The 12,643-nt window shown below is 36.8% G+C and overlaps 1 protein-coding gene and 1 long non-coding RNA gene across 4 annotated transcripts; one reads left to right on the top strand and one right to left on the bottom strand.

Moving 5' to 3' along the window:
- The first annotated feature begins 3,482 nt into the window (after positions 1-3,482).
- On the top strand, positions 3,483-11,134 carry LOC115716021 (low-temperature-induced 65 kDa protein). Of its 3 annotated transcripts, XM_061115428.1 has the most exons (6): positions 3,483-3,643; positions 3,736-3,969; positions 4,082-4,942; positions 5,028-6,059; positions 10,700-10,714; positions 10,811-11,134. In XM_061115428.1, the coding sequence occupies exons 1-6, from the start codon at positions 3,589-3,591 to the stop codon at positions 10,843-10,845; spliced, it is 2,232 nt and encodes a 743-aa protein (XP_060971411.1). In that variant the 5' UTR covers positions 3,483-3,588; the 3' UTR covers positions 10,846-11,134. The 3 variants fall into 3 exon arrangements, with proteins under 3 accessions (XP_060971411.1, XP_060971409.1, XP_060971410.1); XM_061115426.1 differs by lacking the exons at positions 10,700-10,714; positions 10,811-11,134 and having other exon boundaries at positions 5,028-6,159; XM_061115427.1 differs by lacking the exons at positions 10,700-10,714; positions 10,811-11,134 and having other exon boundaries at positions 3,504-3,643; positions 3,739-3,969; positions 5,028-6,159.
- Positions 5,897-10,853, bottom strand: LOC133037810 (uncharacterized). Its single transcript, XR_009687796.1, has 2 exons — positions 10,700-10,853; positions 5,897-6,059 (listed from the first exon to the last, which is right to left on the bottom strand). It is a non-coding gene; the product is annotated as an uncharacterized LOC133037810 (long non-coding RNA).
- Positions 11,135-12,643: the final 1,509 nt, after the last annotated feature.

The raw sequence follows: 12,643 nt of genomic DNA, 5'->3' as shown, positions 1-12,643 counted from the left end.
AAACCATAAATTTGAAAAAAAAAGTTAAAAATAGTATATGGGGTAATTAATATTTTACAAACGATTTTAAACCTATTAAATTATATTTTTTTAATTAATTAGTTTATTATTGCTATATTAGTTAGTTTTTTTAAAATATATATCGTTTGAATAAATTAAATTAAAATTCAAAAAGTATTTATAGTATAACAACTAATAATTCTATTTAAAAACTCATATAATTTCAAAATTATTGTTATCACCAAATTTAGTGCAGTTATTGTTGGGAATATTTTACCAGAATCTATATTTACTAACAAGTATGTTGAATTGACATCCTAAATATGAATTCTCTAAAACAATGAAATAAACACATAAGGGATTAAAAACCTTACATTGATTGCAGCGGAATATAATGACTCCTTCCGTTCAAGATCTCTAGTCCTTGATTCCTTTCTGTAGCAGAGCATTATCAAGATCTGAACTTGAATTTTTTTCTCTCATTCGAATTTGGATACCACTGTCTTACTCACTATGATTGAGTACTTGACTTGCTATGTGTGGGCATGGTACTTTTTCACTCAAGGTTTTGAATGTGAAGAACAATGAAGGAGGTGAAATCACTAAGAAATGAACTCTCTCATCTAGGTTGGTTGAATAGTCAAGTTGACAATAGTTGGATGAGTGAGAGTATCATATTCCTTTTATAGTGTTTCAACTAGGGATTAGGGCTGAATTATATGGATTAAAAAAGAATAAAATATTGGGCAAAATAAACTTAAGTGCCGTACACAATAATGGGACCACTTTCTAGTTACAATTTTGCCACTTTATTTCAACCATTCCCATGCATTGTGCCATTGCCACTACTCTGCACAGACGGTACAAGCGTACTATTGTCCTTGCACCCATCCCGCTCCTAAGAGGACGAAACTGCCCCTGCCGTCACCCCAGGCAACTCCGCCGATGGCCCATCGCCTGAGACCATATCGTTATTTGCCACCTCGGTAATCGCTTCCCTATGAATTTCTGTCCCCAAGAGAAAAGGTTCAAATCCTACACCTTTTTGTAAAACATGTTGACGCAACTCTTCCCAACCTTGAACCGCCGCCACTTCCTGTTCTAGCATGTCTCTCTCATAAGGGGCATATTCCGAAAAGCAGTCTTTAATTCTAGACCCCAGTTGGATCCAGGGTCTATACATTGGCACATCCCTTTCAAAATCACCAGTAATCATCTTATGTTCCCTGTGACATAGGACCTCCTCATGGAAGATGACCCCACATTTATAGCACACCTGGGGGACATTTTCATATTTGAAATAACACCAAAGGTTTACTCCCTCCGGCATGGGGAGGAACAAATCCACCAGAAGTGGTTTGCGCAGCTGGAGATTCACCCTGAAACGAATGTATTCTTGGGTGGGGAAGCCATTCTTCACAATCTGATCTATGCAAGCCTCCGAGCTAATCCGTTCAGTGATCGCAACCGTGTTTTTCATCGTCCAAAAACGAGGGGGTAGCTCATAAACCTGAATCCAAGCTGGGATACGCTAAAATCCACGCTACTCGACTGACCGTCCTCATGCATTGGTTTGACGATCATGAACCCATCAGACACCCTGCAAGGGGCATTCTTCACAGTTAACTCCGCCTCATGCTGCTTGGAGAAGCAAATGATAAAAACATTATTGTTTACAATATACGGTAACATGCATATATCACTCTACATAATTGAAAAAAAAAAAAACAAAATTTTTAATAAAAGTTACAACACAGTAAAGATAAAATTATTTTTTTAAACTGATTTAAAAAAAAACAAATAATTTTTAAAGCGATTTCAAAAAAAAAAAAAGAGTTTTTAAATATATATTTAAAATGAACGGGTAATGTGTCACATACCTAAAACTAGTGTAGTTACATTTTTTTAAAACAACTAGTGTAATTACATTTTAAGGTGCACAAACAATACACTCAAATAAAACGTATTGCGATTTCAAAAATAAATAAAATGTAATATAAAATAAAATGTATGCATTAAAGATCGAAAGAGTACAAAGATTTTTTTACTCTCAATATAAATATCAGACTCAATAACTATAAATATCTAAACACATCTAACCAATACTCTTGTAAGCTACGATATCATTCCAACACCACTCATTCAAACAGTTACTAATCAATAATGCAAGGTAATGGGTCAAAAAGCTAAAGAAGAAAAAAAAGAAGTCTACTTAAATGAATAAGATTATGAGAGAAGAGAGAGGTAACTGCAATAAAGAATAATAAATACGAATAATAATATGCAGAAGAAGACAAACCAATAGAAGGATCGGATGCATTCTTCTCATATGGTCATGACATGTATGAGAGTGTTTTGGTCCCACATAGAATAAATTGTAGAAAATGAAGGTATATATAAGAAACTTCACTCATTGTCAATTAGTTTTGAGATGAACCCCATAATTTTTAACATGCTATCATAGCCCTATCTCTTTGTTCATAGACATGGAACCCCATAATTCTCAAGAGAGAAAAATATTAATCAAAAATATTATTAAATATTATTAGTATAAAATAATATTGATCTTATATAATTTAATTTAATAAATATTATAAAAAATTATTAATTACATATAAAAAAATTATCAAAAGACACTATTAGTATTAGTGTAATTAATTATTAAGTTTTATATAACATAAAAAAATGAGCATTACTATTAAGCACTAATAATAGTACTTAGCAAATTCTAGACGTGTCTACTTTACGATTAGTTAGCTATAGTTTTTAAAATTTATTTATATTAAACTAATATTTAATTACACAAATATTAATATTAACACATAAAAAAATAGTAATCAGTACTAACACTTTTTAACATTTTTTTTAAAAAAAATAGTTTTTAAAAATTACCACTAACCGATCATTATAAAACCCCTCACATCAATATAATATTATATATTAGAGCATTGTTATTACGCACTAGTGATGTTTAGCACCTTTGTGACATATCGCGTTGCGATTAGCTAGTGATACTCCTTAAAAGTTATTATATTAAATTATATGAGACCCGATACTTAATTTAACCAATAATAATATTGACACATAAAAAAGTGCTAAGCACCACTCGTGCTCTTTAGCATTTCTCTATATATTAATAGCAATGCTTATGGTTGTATGGTCACCTCTCTACCTGGCCGACTAGAGAGTTCCCATTGGTCATTATTGGTTGGTGAGCCTTTAAAAGAGGCAGAGATCAGCAATTATATCCTTTTCCTTCCACTTTCTTTTTTTGGAAATTTATCCTATTCTCTCTTTCCATTACAATAAACTTATCTTAATCCTCACACCATTAAAGCCACGCGTTTTACAAATTATACTGTAGCTGTCACCCATGTCGGTAACTCACTCTCTCACAATATCTGATCTTCCCACCACGTGTAACGTTCACAATGCGCCACGCGTCCCCCAACATGCAAATATGGCAAAACGCTTCTCTCTTATAAGCCTCTCACATTTTGTCCTCTGAGTCCACTAACCATCCAACATTTGTCTATAACTCTCTTATTCTGCTGCTTATAGAAATTTATCAGTTAATTTGAAGTCTTAATGGATCATCAATCTCAAGATATACATGCTCACAAGACCGGCGAACCCCATTTAGGTGATTCGTGTTCTTTAATGTTGTTTTAATGAAATCTTCATCTATTTCCTCAGTTCTTTTTCTAATATGAAGTGTTTTGATCTGATCTGTAGTAGGGGAAGGTGAAGATGAGCACCCCCATGAGAAGAAAACAGTAATGCAAAGGGTCAAGGCAAGGGCAAGGAGGATAAGGAGTTCGATCAGGAAACATGTCCACGATGACCATGACCAAGCCCATGATGGTGATCAAGCTCGTGATGTTCCTCATGATGATGATGATGATGATGACGACGATGAGGAATATGATGAGGAAGTGGAGGAAGACCAAGAAACCCACGGTGCACCAAGTATGTATTACATTACAGTATTAGTTTACTACATATAATTTATAATATGGTTCATGTTTGTGACAATGTTGGTTTACTTACTGATTTAGTGTTGTTTCGAATAACTTTACAGTACACGAATCAGTCCCACTTAAGAGTAGTACTGTTAGTACTGCTACTCCAGTGAATTCACCTATGACTTCTTTATCTGATCATCATGTTGCTTCTAGGACCATTGAGACTGGTGATGGTAAAACCTCTGTTCCTGGAACAGAAGTTAACACACCTCTCTTTGCTTCATCTCTTGACCATGGGCCTTCTAGGCTCAGTGAGACTACTGGTCATGGTAAGAGCTCTTCTTTATCTCATGACCATGGAACTGGTCATAGTAAAACCTCTGTTCCTGGAACAGAGTCCACTAAGGTCCATTTCGAAACACCACTGACTTCTTTCTCTGATGATCATCATCATGGTACTTCTAAGACCAATGAGATTGATCACAGTAAAGCTTTTGTTCCTAGAACAGAAGCCAGTAGTGTCCATTTGGAGGGTCCAGATGTAGATACACCTCTTTCTTCTTTCTCTCACGAACATATACACAAATCTTCCTATGATCCTGAGACAGATCAGTCCAGGGTCAATTTGGAAAAACCAGTAGCGAGTGATCATTTCTCTTCTTCGTCTCCTGGACTTTCTGATATCAAGGAATCTGATTCTGATGCCACCAGAACCATTGTTCCTGGGACAGAGTCCAAAATCAATTTGGAAAAACCAGTTGGGAATGCTCTCTTGTCTTCTTTGTATCCTGGGCTTTCTGATGATGTCAAGGAATCTAATCCAACCAAAACCATTGTTCCTGAGTCTGAGTCAGAGTCCAAAGTCAATTTGGAAAGAACCAAGGAATTAGAGAGGGATCCTCAAGCCCCTGAGGACCTTTCCCATAAGCACACCCCTTCCAATTATCAGACTAAGGTCACTGATCCAACTGGCAAAGGTAACTAACCAGCTGCTGACTAAGGTCAAGACTGATCTTTCGGTATTATATTTTCTTATTTATATTTTTACATGTTTGTTTGCAGGGGCTAAGGAAATAGAAGGCACTCCAATACTCAGTTCCTTCGATAAGATGAATATACATGATGAATCAGAATCGAAACCAAAGCAACATTTACCAACCGGAAGCCATGACCAATTTTCTTCAGAACATTCATCACTAAATCCAATCAGCACACCCCAACACCCTGAAACCTCTCAGAAATCATCAGCACCAATCTCTGAGAAAATCCCAGCCGTCGCATCTGCTCTAGCTGACAGTGCAGTATCAGCAAAGAAAGTAGTTGCTTCCAAAGTCGGCCACGGCGAGAAAAACGACATGGAAACTCATGAAACGACAGGAAATTACACACCACAACACCCCAAAACAGTGGAAGAAAGCTTGGGTACTCAGAAACCCGAAAGCAACCCAGAACATATTACCTCTCCAAAACCAGCATCACCAACCAGTTACGCTCAGAAATTTTCTTATGCTACCTCTGCAATATATGGTACAGCAGTATCAGCAAAGAATGCCGTAGCATCCACATTCGGCTACGGCGAGAAAAGCAACACTGGACTCCACGAAACGACAGGAGATTACGACACTACAAGTAATGAACCAGCTTCAGAAACTGAGACTGAACACAGGAAGAAGATGGCTTCCACTGAGACAGACCAACATTCTCCCTTGTACGAGAAGGAAACCGGAGAAGGGAGCGAAGCCATGTCGAAAATGCATGGTCCAGAGAACTCGGCAAGGGAATTGGAGAAGAGTAGTTCTGAGACTAAAGAGCAAGACAAAGGAGTCTCGATTAAGGGCTACTTGGCCGAGAAGTTAGTGCCAGGAGATGAAGATAGAGCTCTTTCTGAGGTGATAACTGATACATTTAACAAGCGAAAGGAGGAACCGGAGTCAGTTCCAGTGGGGAAAGTGACAGTGTCGGATCATGTGGCAAAAACATTGGGTACTGCGGATGAGGAAAATGAATCCAACTATGCCATTAAGACTAGGGGTACAGTTGCTTCTTGGTTTGGATTGAGTGGAGATGGTCAGTCTCCGGCTTCTCATGATTCACCTACAGTTGATGTTATGAGAGAGAGAAAGATCAGAATTATCAATGAGATTTTCTTATTGAAAATGAATTAATGAGTTGTTACAAAGGGACTCTTTATATAGAGTAGCAGAGTACATAACAGAAGTCACCAGACTTTAGTAACTAACTCATCTAACAGAACTAACCAACATAACTAACATAACTACTAACTAACTAACAGTTGTGCTAATCTTGAGTGTCCTCAACATCCCCCCTCAAGCTGGAAGGAGGGTATTCCAATGACAGCTTGTGACAGAGGAAGTTGAATTTGGGAAGAGTAAGAGCCTTGGTTAGTAGATCAGCTGGTTGCTCTTCTGTGGGAATATAGGAGATTTGAACTTTGTGTTTGTTGATGAGTTCGCGGACATAATGAACATCAACCTCGATGTGTTTGGTACGTGAGTGAAACACGGGGTTGGAAGCGAGTTGCTGAGCCCCTTGGTTGTCACACCATATGGTAGGAGTGTGAGATGTGATGATGCCCATTTCTTGAAGGACAGCAGTTATCCAAACAACTTCAGTGGCTGTAGTGGAGAGGGCCCTATATTCGGATTCAGTACTCGATCGAGCAACGGCTGTTTGTTTCTTGGATCCCCATGAGATAAGGTTGTTGCCCAACAAAACACTGAACCCTGTAGTGGACTTTCGATCATCGAGATTACATGCCCAATCGGCATCCGAATAAGCATCTATGGTCAGAGATGGAGCAGGTTGAAATACCAGTCCGAGGTTTGTGGTGCCTTTGATGTATCTGAGCACTCTTTTGCATGCATTCCAGTGCATGTTAGTCGGATTTTGCATGTATTGACTCAATCTGTTGATGGCAAATGAGAGATCTGGTCTTGTGAGAGTTAGGTACTGGAGAGAGCCGATGATACTCCTGTACAATTTGGGATCATGAAACAAGTCATCTTGAGTTGTGTACAGTTTGTTGCCTGGGCACATGGGAGTGGTGCAAGGCTTTGAATCTTCCATATTGGCTTTGTGCAAAATGTCCTGAGCATACTTGGACTGGTTGAGATAGAGTTTGTTGTTGGTTCTGTAAGCCTGAAACCCGAGAAAGTAGCTGACAGACCCGAGAGTTTTCAAAGCAAATTTGTTATCCAGATTAGTAATGACTTGCTGTATGGCATGAGGGTTGTGACCAGTGATGAGAATATCATCTACATAGACAAGTAGGAGCAACAGGTTGCCGTTGGTGTTGGAGATGAACAGAGAGTTGTCAGAGACAGAGTTGATAAAACCCCATGAGAGTAAGGCAGCCTTTAGTTTTTCATACCAGGCTCGTGGCGCTTGTTTGAGGCCATAAAGAGCTTTTTGTAGTTTGCATACATGAGTAGGGTGCTCACTGTCTTCAAACCCTTTGGGTTGTTGCATGTACACAGTTTCCTTGAGGTCCCCATTTAGAAAGGCATTGTTAATGTCAACTTGTTGGATGTCCCAATTGTTTGTGACTGCAAGAGTGAACATTATTCGGATTGTTGATGGTTTGACAACAGGGCTGAAAGTGTCAAAATAGTCTACCCCCTCAGTTTGTTGAAATCCTTTGGCTACAAGTCTAGCCTTGAGCCTTTCTATGGTGCCATCTTTGTTCATTTTGGGTCGGAACAGCCACTTATTTTGTACCACCTGCATACCATCAACATAGGGAACAAGAACCCAAGTATTGTTTCTTTGAAGAGCATAGTATTCATTAGTCATGGCTGAATGCCATTTAGGATCGGCAAGAGCCTTTTTCACAGATTTGGGCACAAGAGAGTGCGTGTTGGATCTGGTTATACTAGCAGCTAGGAGTTTTGGTTTATGAATACCAGATTTCGACCTGGTTTGCATGGGGTGAGTGGAGATAGTTGTGGTGGAGGGCTGTGGGTTGTTGGTGGCAGGTGTAGGTTCTGGTTGTGTGACATTGAGGTGTTGTGTGATGTGTCTGTTTGGAGAGGGTGGAGATTCTGTGGACCTGAATTGGGTAAGAGTGTGAGTGGCCATGGGAGCTGTGTCAGGAAGTGAGCTGGGGGTGGTTGTATCTGGTGTGAGATGTGGGATGTGAGTGACTGTAGTAGCAGGGTAAGGGGTTGGTGAAGGACACGGTTGGGGAAATAATTGCATGTAAGGGAAGGTGAGTTCATCAAAAGTAACACTTCGGGCTATGTATATTCGACCCGAGGGATGTAGGCATCGATAGCCCTTGTGATAGGGGCTATACCCTAGGAAGACACACATAGACGTCTTGAAGTCAAACTTGTGCCTATTGTAGGGTCTAAGAAAGGGGAAACAAGCACATCCAAAGTTCTTTAGGAAACTGTAATCTGGTTTTTGGTGAAACAATGTTTCAAATGGTGAAATATATTTGTTTCTTTGGACAGGCAATCTGTTTATAAGGTAAGTGGCAGATACAAATGAGTCCCACCAATGTTTTAGGGGCATGTTGGCTTGAGCAAGAAGGGTGAGGCCAATTTCAGTAACATGCCTATGTTTTCTCTCAGCTCTCCCTTGTTGTTGGTGTGTATGAGGGCAAGGATGTCTAAAAATGACTCCTAATTGTGCCAGAATGGGTTTTAGGGGTCGGAACTCCCCTCCCCAATCAGCTTGTAAGCTTTTGATTTTAACTCCAAATTGTCTCTCAACATAGTTGTTAAAGTATTGAAAAACATGGGTGGTGTCAGATTTGACTTTTAGTGGGAAAATCCATGTGTATTTAGTGAAGTCATCTATGAAGATTATATAGTATTTGAAACCTTCATTGGTCGGGTAGGGGGAGGGTCCCCATAGATCTGTGTGAATAATCTCAAACGGGGTTGTGGTGCTGTGTTGAGAGGACAAAAAAGTGAATTGATGTAACTTCCCATATTGGCATGCATTACAAAAACTAGGATCAGCAGTAGGTATATGTAATGAATGCAGAACTTTATTCATGATTATTTTGGAGGGGTGGCCTAATCTTTGATGCCACAAGTTTACAAGGGAAACATTTGAGCTATTCTTAGTACAAGAAAAAGATTGAAAAGGTTGTCTTGTACTCGATTGAGACATGGACTGAGTGGGGAGAGACTTTGAGTTGGGCAGTTGATATAACCCTTCTTTAATTGCACCCTGAAGAAGATGGGTCTTGGTGGGATTGTCCTTGACATAACAACAAGAAGAGTTAAATTCAACAGTAACATTATTGTCTTTGGTAAATTTGGATATGCTTATGAGATTCTTGGTAATAGATGGGACATGAAGAATATTTTTAAGATGAAGAGGCTTACTAGCTGCTAATGAACAAGATCCAACATTTTTAATTAAGAGAGATTGGCCATTACCTACAACAAGTTTTTCCTTGCCTTTGTAAGGTGCTTGTTGTTGCAGATTGTTGTTATCTGAGGTAACATGATTCGAAGCGCCACTGTCCAAATACCAGTTGGAGTCTTCAGTGGTTGAGGGAGAAGCAACATATGCTTGTGGTGGGTTAGAAGCAGGGTTGAGGTTATCATCTGGGCCATTATAACTCAAATCAAATCTTTTGTAGCATCTCTGAACAGTATGTCCAACCCTGTTGCATAATTGACAGATGGGGCGATTTGTCTGATTTGGTGGTCTGCCATTCGAGTTGCCTCGTCCTCGATTGTTTGGATAAGTGCCACGGCCTCTGTTGCCTGGATTGGGATTTCTGGATTGTTGACTGGAATTGGGAGGAGTGGATTTCTTGAATTGGGCGATGTTGGCAGATGCACCTTGGAGATCAAGAGTCAGGTGAGCAGCATGAGATTCTAGTCTGATCTCATGGTTTTGTAGCAGAAATTGGACTTCTTGAAGAGTTAAATTGTCACGGGAGGTGAGATTAACGACAACAGCTTCATATTCAGGTCCGAGACCAGCAAGAACATATAAGATGAGTTGATCATCAGTGATCTGATTTCCAGCAGCTCGTAATCCATCAGCAAGATTTTTCATCTTTAGGAGATATTCATCAACTGGCAGGGATCCCTTCTTGGTGTTCTGCAGTTGACTCATGAGATGAATCAATCTGGCTTTGGAGGTGGTGCCAAAGAGCTGTTCGAGAGTCCTCCATAGCTCGTGAGCCGAGTTGCAATTGACCACATGTCCCAGCATGTTTTCAGAGATAGAAGACATTAGCCACGATAATAAAAACTGATCTAAACGCATCCATCGAATGTAATCAGGGTTCAATACCTGAGTGGTGCTTTCAGGAGGTTGTCGAATGCGTTGTTGAGGAGGATTCAAGTTCTGTAGGATTGATTCAAGATCATGAGCACGGATGGCTGGTAGAACCTGTGATCTCCAAAAGAAGTAGTTGTTGCGATCAAGACGCAGGGGAGGGAGGAACATCGTGGTTGGGACAGCAAAGTTGTTAGCTCCAGTGGATGACGCCATGAACGAACCTTCGGCGATGATACCAAGTTGATGTTATGAGAGAGAGAAAGATCAGAATTATCAATGAGATTTTCTTATTGAAAATGAATTAATGAGTTGTTACAAAGGGACTCTTTATATAGAGTAGCAGAGTACATAACAGAAGTCACCAGACTTTAGTAACTAACTCATCTAACAGAACTAACCAACATAACTAACATAACTACTAACTAACTAACAGTTGTGCTAATCTTGAGTGTCCTCAACACCTACCAACACCAAAGGTAAACTATATTAGCATTTATTTAAATTAAATTACTAGTTTGATGCTACAAAATTGTGTGTGTTGAAAGTGGAATCATTTTATTTTTTAATGACAGGTGAAAAAGATGACAAAACACAGGAGAGGGAGTGAGGGAACCAAAGATGGTCTCTGCTGGGACAGAGAGTTGATATGTTGATTTTTTTTTTTTTTTTGGTTAAAATGTGGTTAGTGTGTTCACTGGAGTCTTGAGAACTTTGTATTTGTTAAGTTTCTTTGGGTTTGTGTGTTCATGTAAATTCCTATGGATATTTGATTTTATGTACAAGCTCTCATGTTGTGTTTGGTGTAAAACCTTTGTTAAAGGTTCTGGTTGTGTGATCAGTTATTTGGTGTGACTTTTGATTGAATAACAAGCTTTCTTTATCAGTTACGCTGAAAATATAATCCATTTGCATATTGTCAGTGAATTCTGGGGAGTGATTAAATAAATTATCCCTTCATTTGGCTTTTCATTATGAAGATGTTTTTGAACATAAAAAAAAAAGAGGATAAATAAATTTATTATTATTTCATTATTGGATATTAAAATAATAATAATAATAAAAAAAATATCAGTCAAATAGAGAGAAAATAGGATCTCAACTCCCCACTCCCTTATTTTTACTCATCCTTTACGTTACAGGATAAAAAAAATAATAATTTTATTGGAAAAAAATAGAGTCTATAAATAGGAGAAGTTGAGAATAGAAAAAAGGAATCGACACTTAAAAAGAAAGAGTCTGAGAAAGAGAGAAAAGAAACACAGAGAAAAAAAATATAAAGAAATATTTACCTCACCATACGTACTTTTTAAAATATTTATCTAAATGACCTTTAATAATTTAATGCTGCCAATACCGAAACCTTTTTAATGAAATTGGTACGCGTGCACCTAGAGAAAAAGTCAGCCTTTCATTTTTTTTGCTAGCTGACAAGAGTGAGTTGAGACTCTCTTCTTATTTTTTGTTAAATTTTATTTCTTAAGATTTTTACATTCAAACATGAGTCCTCAGGTTATTTATTTATTTATTTTGTTACTTTTTTTTAATGACGTAATATTTAAATATCTCTTTTATTTTATTTTATTTATATTTTTTAAAAAAACTTTAAAATTAAATTTCCAACTTATTCTCATTTCTCTCTCTCTCTTTTCTTTTACAAGTTTTAAAAAAATTATTTTTTATTACACAAATAATTATTTTAGTTTTAAGAGCTATATTATTGAAATCAATTTTTTAAATGATCATTTTAATAAGTAAGAAATATATATTTTTTCACCGTTATCAAAGAAGATAATCGAAATTAAATTTAACATTTAATTTCTTTTATATTTTCTTAAGTAATTAATCTTTAAGCTTAAACAAAATTAATGTGCCAAACAACTTGATAGGTTACTAAAAAGTATTTTCTTATTTTATCTTTAGATCTCACAAGATTAAATTATAAATAAATTTATTTTTATAAAACTATTTTTATAAGTTTATAAAATGCCTTATAAATAAACCAAATAGTATTTTATTTATATTTTTTTAAAAAACTTTAAAATTAAATTTCCAACTTATTTTCATTTCTCTCTCTCTCTTTTCTTTTACAAGTTTTAAAAAAATTATTTTTTATTACACAAATAATTATTTTAGTTTTAAGAGCTATATTATTGAAATCAATTTTTTAAATGATCATTTTAATAAGTAAGAAATATATATTTTTTCACCGTTACCAAAGAAGATAATCGAAATTAAATTTAACATTTAATTTCTTTTATATTTTCTTAAGTAATTAATCTTTAAGCTTAAACAAAATTAATGTGCCAAACAACTTGATAGGTTACTAAAAAGTATTTTCTTATTTTATCTTTAGATCTCACAAGATTAAATTATAAATAAATTTATTTTTATAAAACTATTTTTAT

Source organism: Cannabis sativa, chromosome 5 (genome assembly GCF_029168945.1).
Source record: "Cannabis sativa cultivar Pink pepper isolate KNU-18-1 chromosome 5, ASM2916894v1, whole genome shotgun sequence".
NCBI lineage: Eukaryota > Viridiplantae > Streptophyta > Magnoliopsida > Rosales > Cannabaceae > Cannabis > Cannabis sativa.
This window is presented reverse-complemented; position numbering and strand designations above follow the sequence as displayed.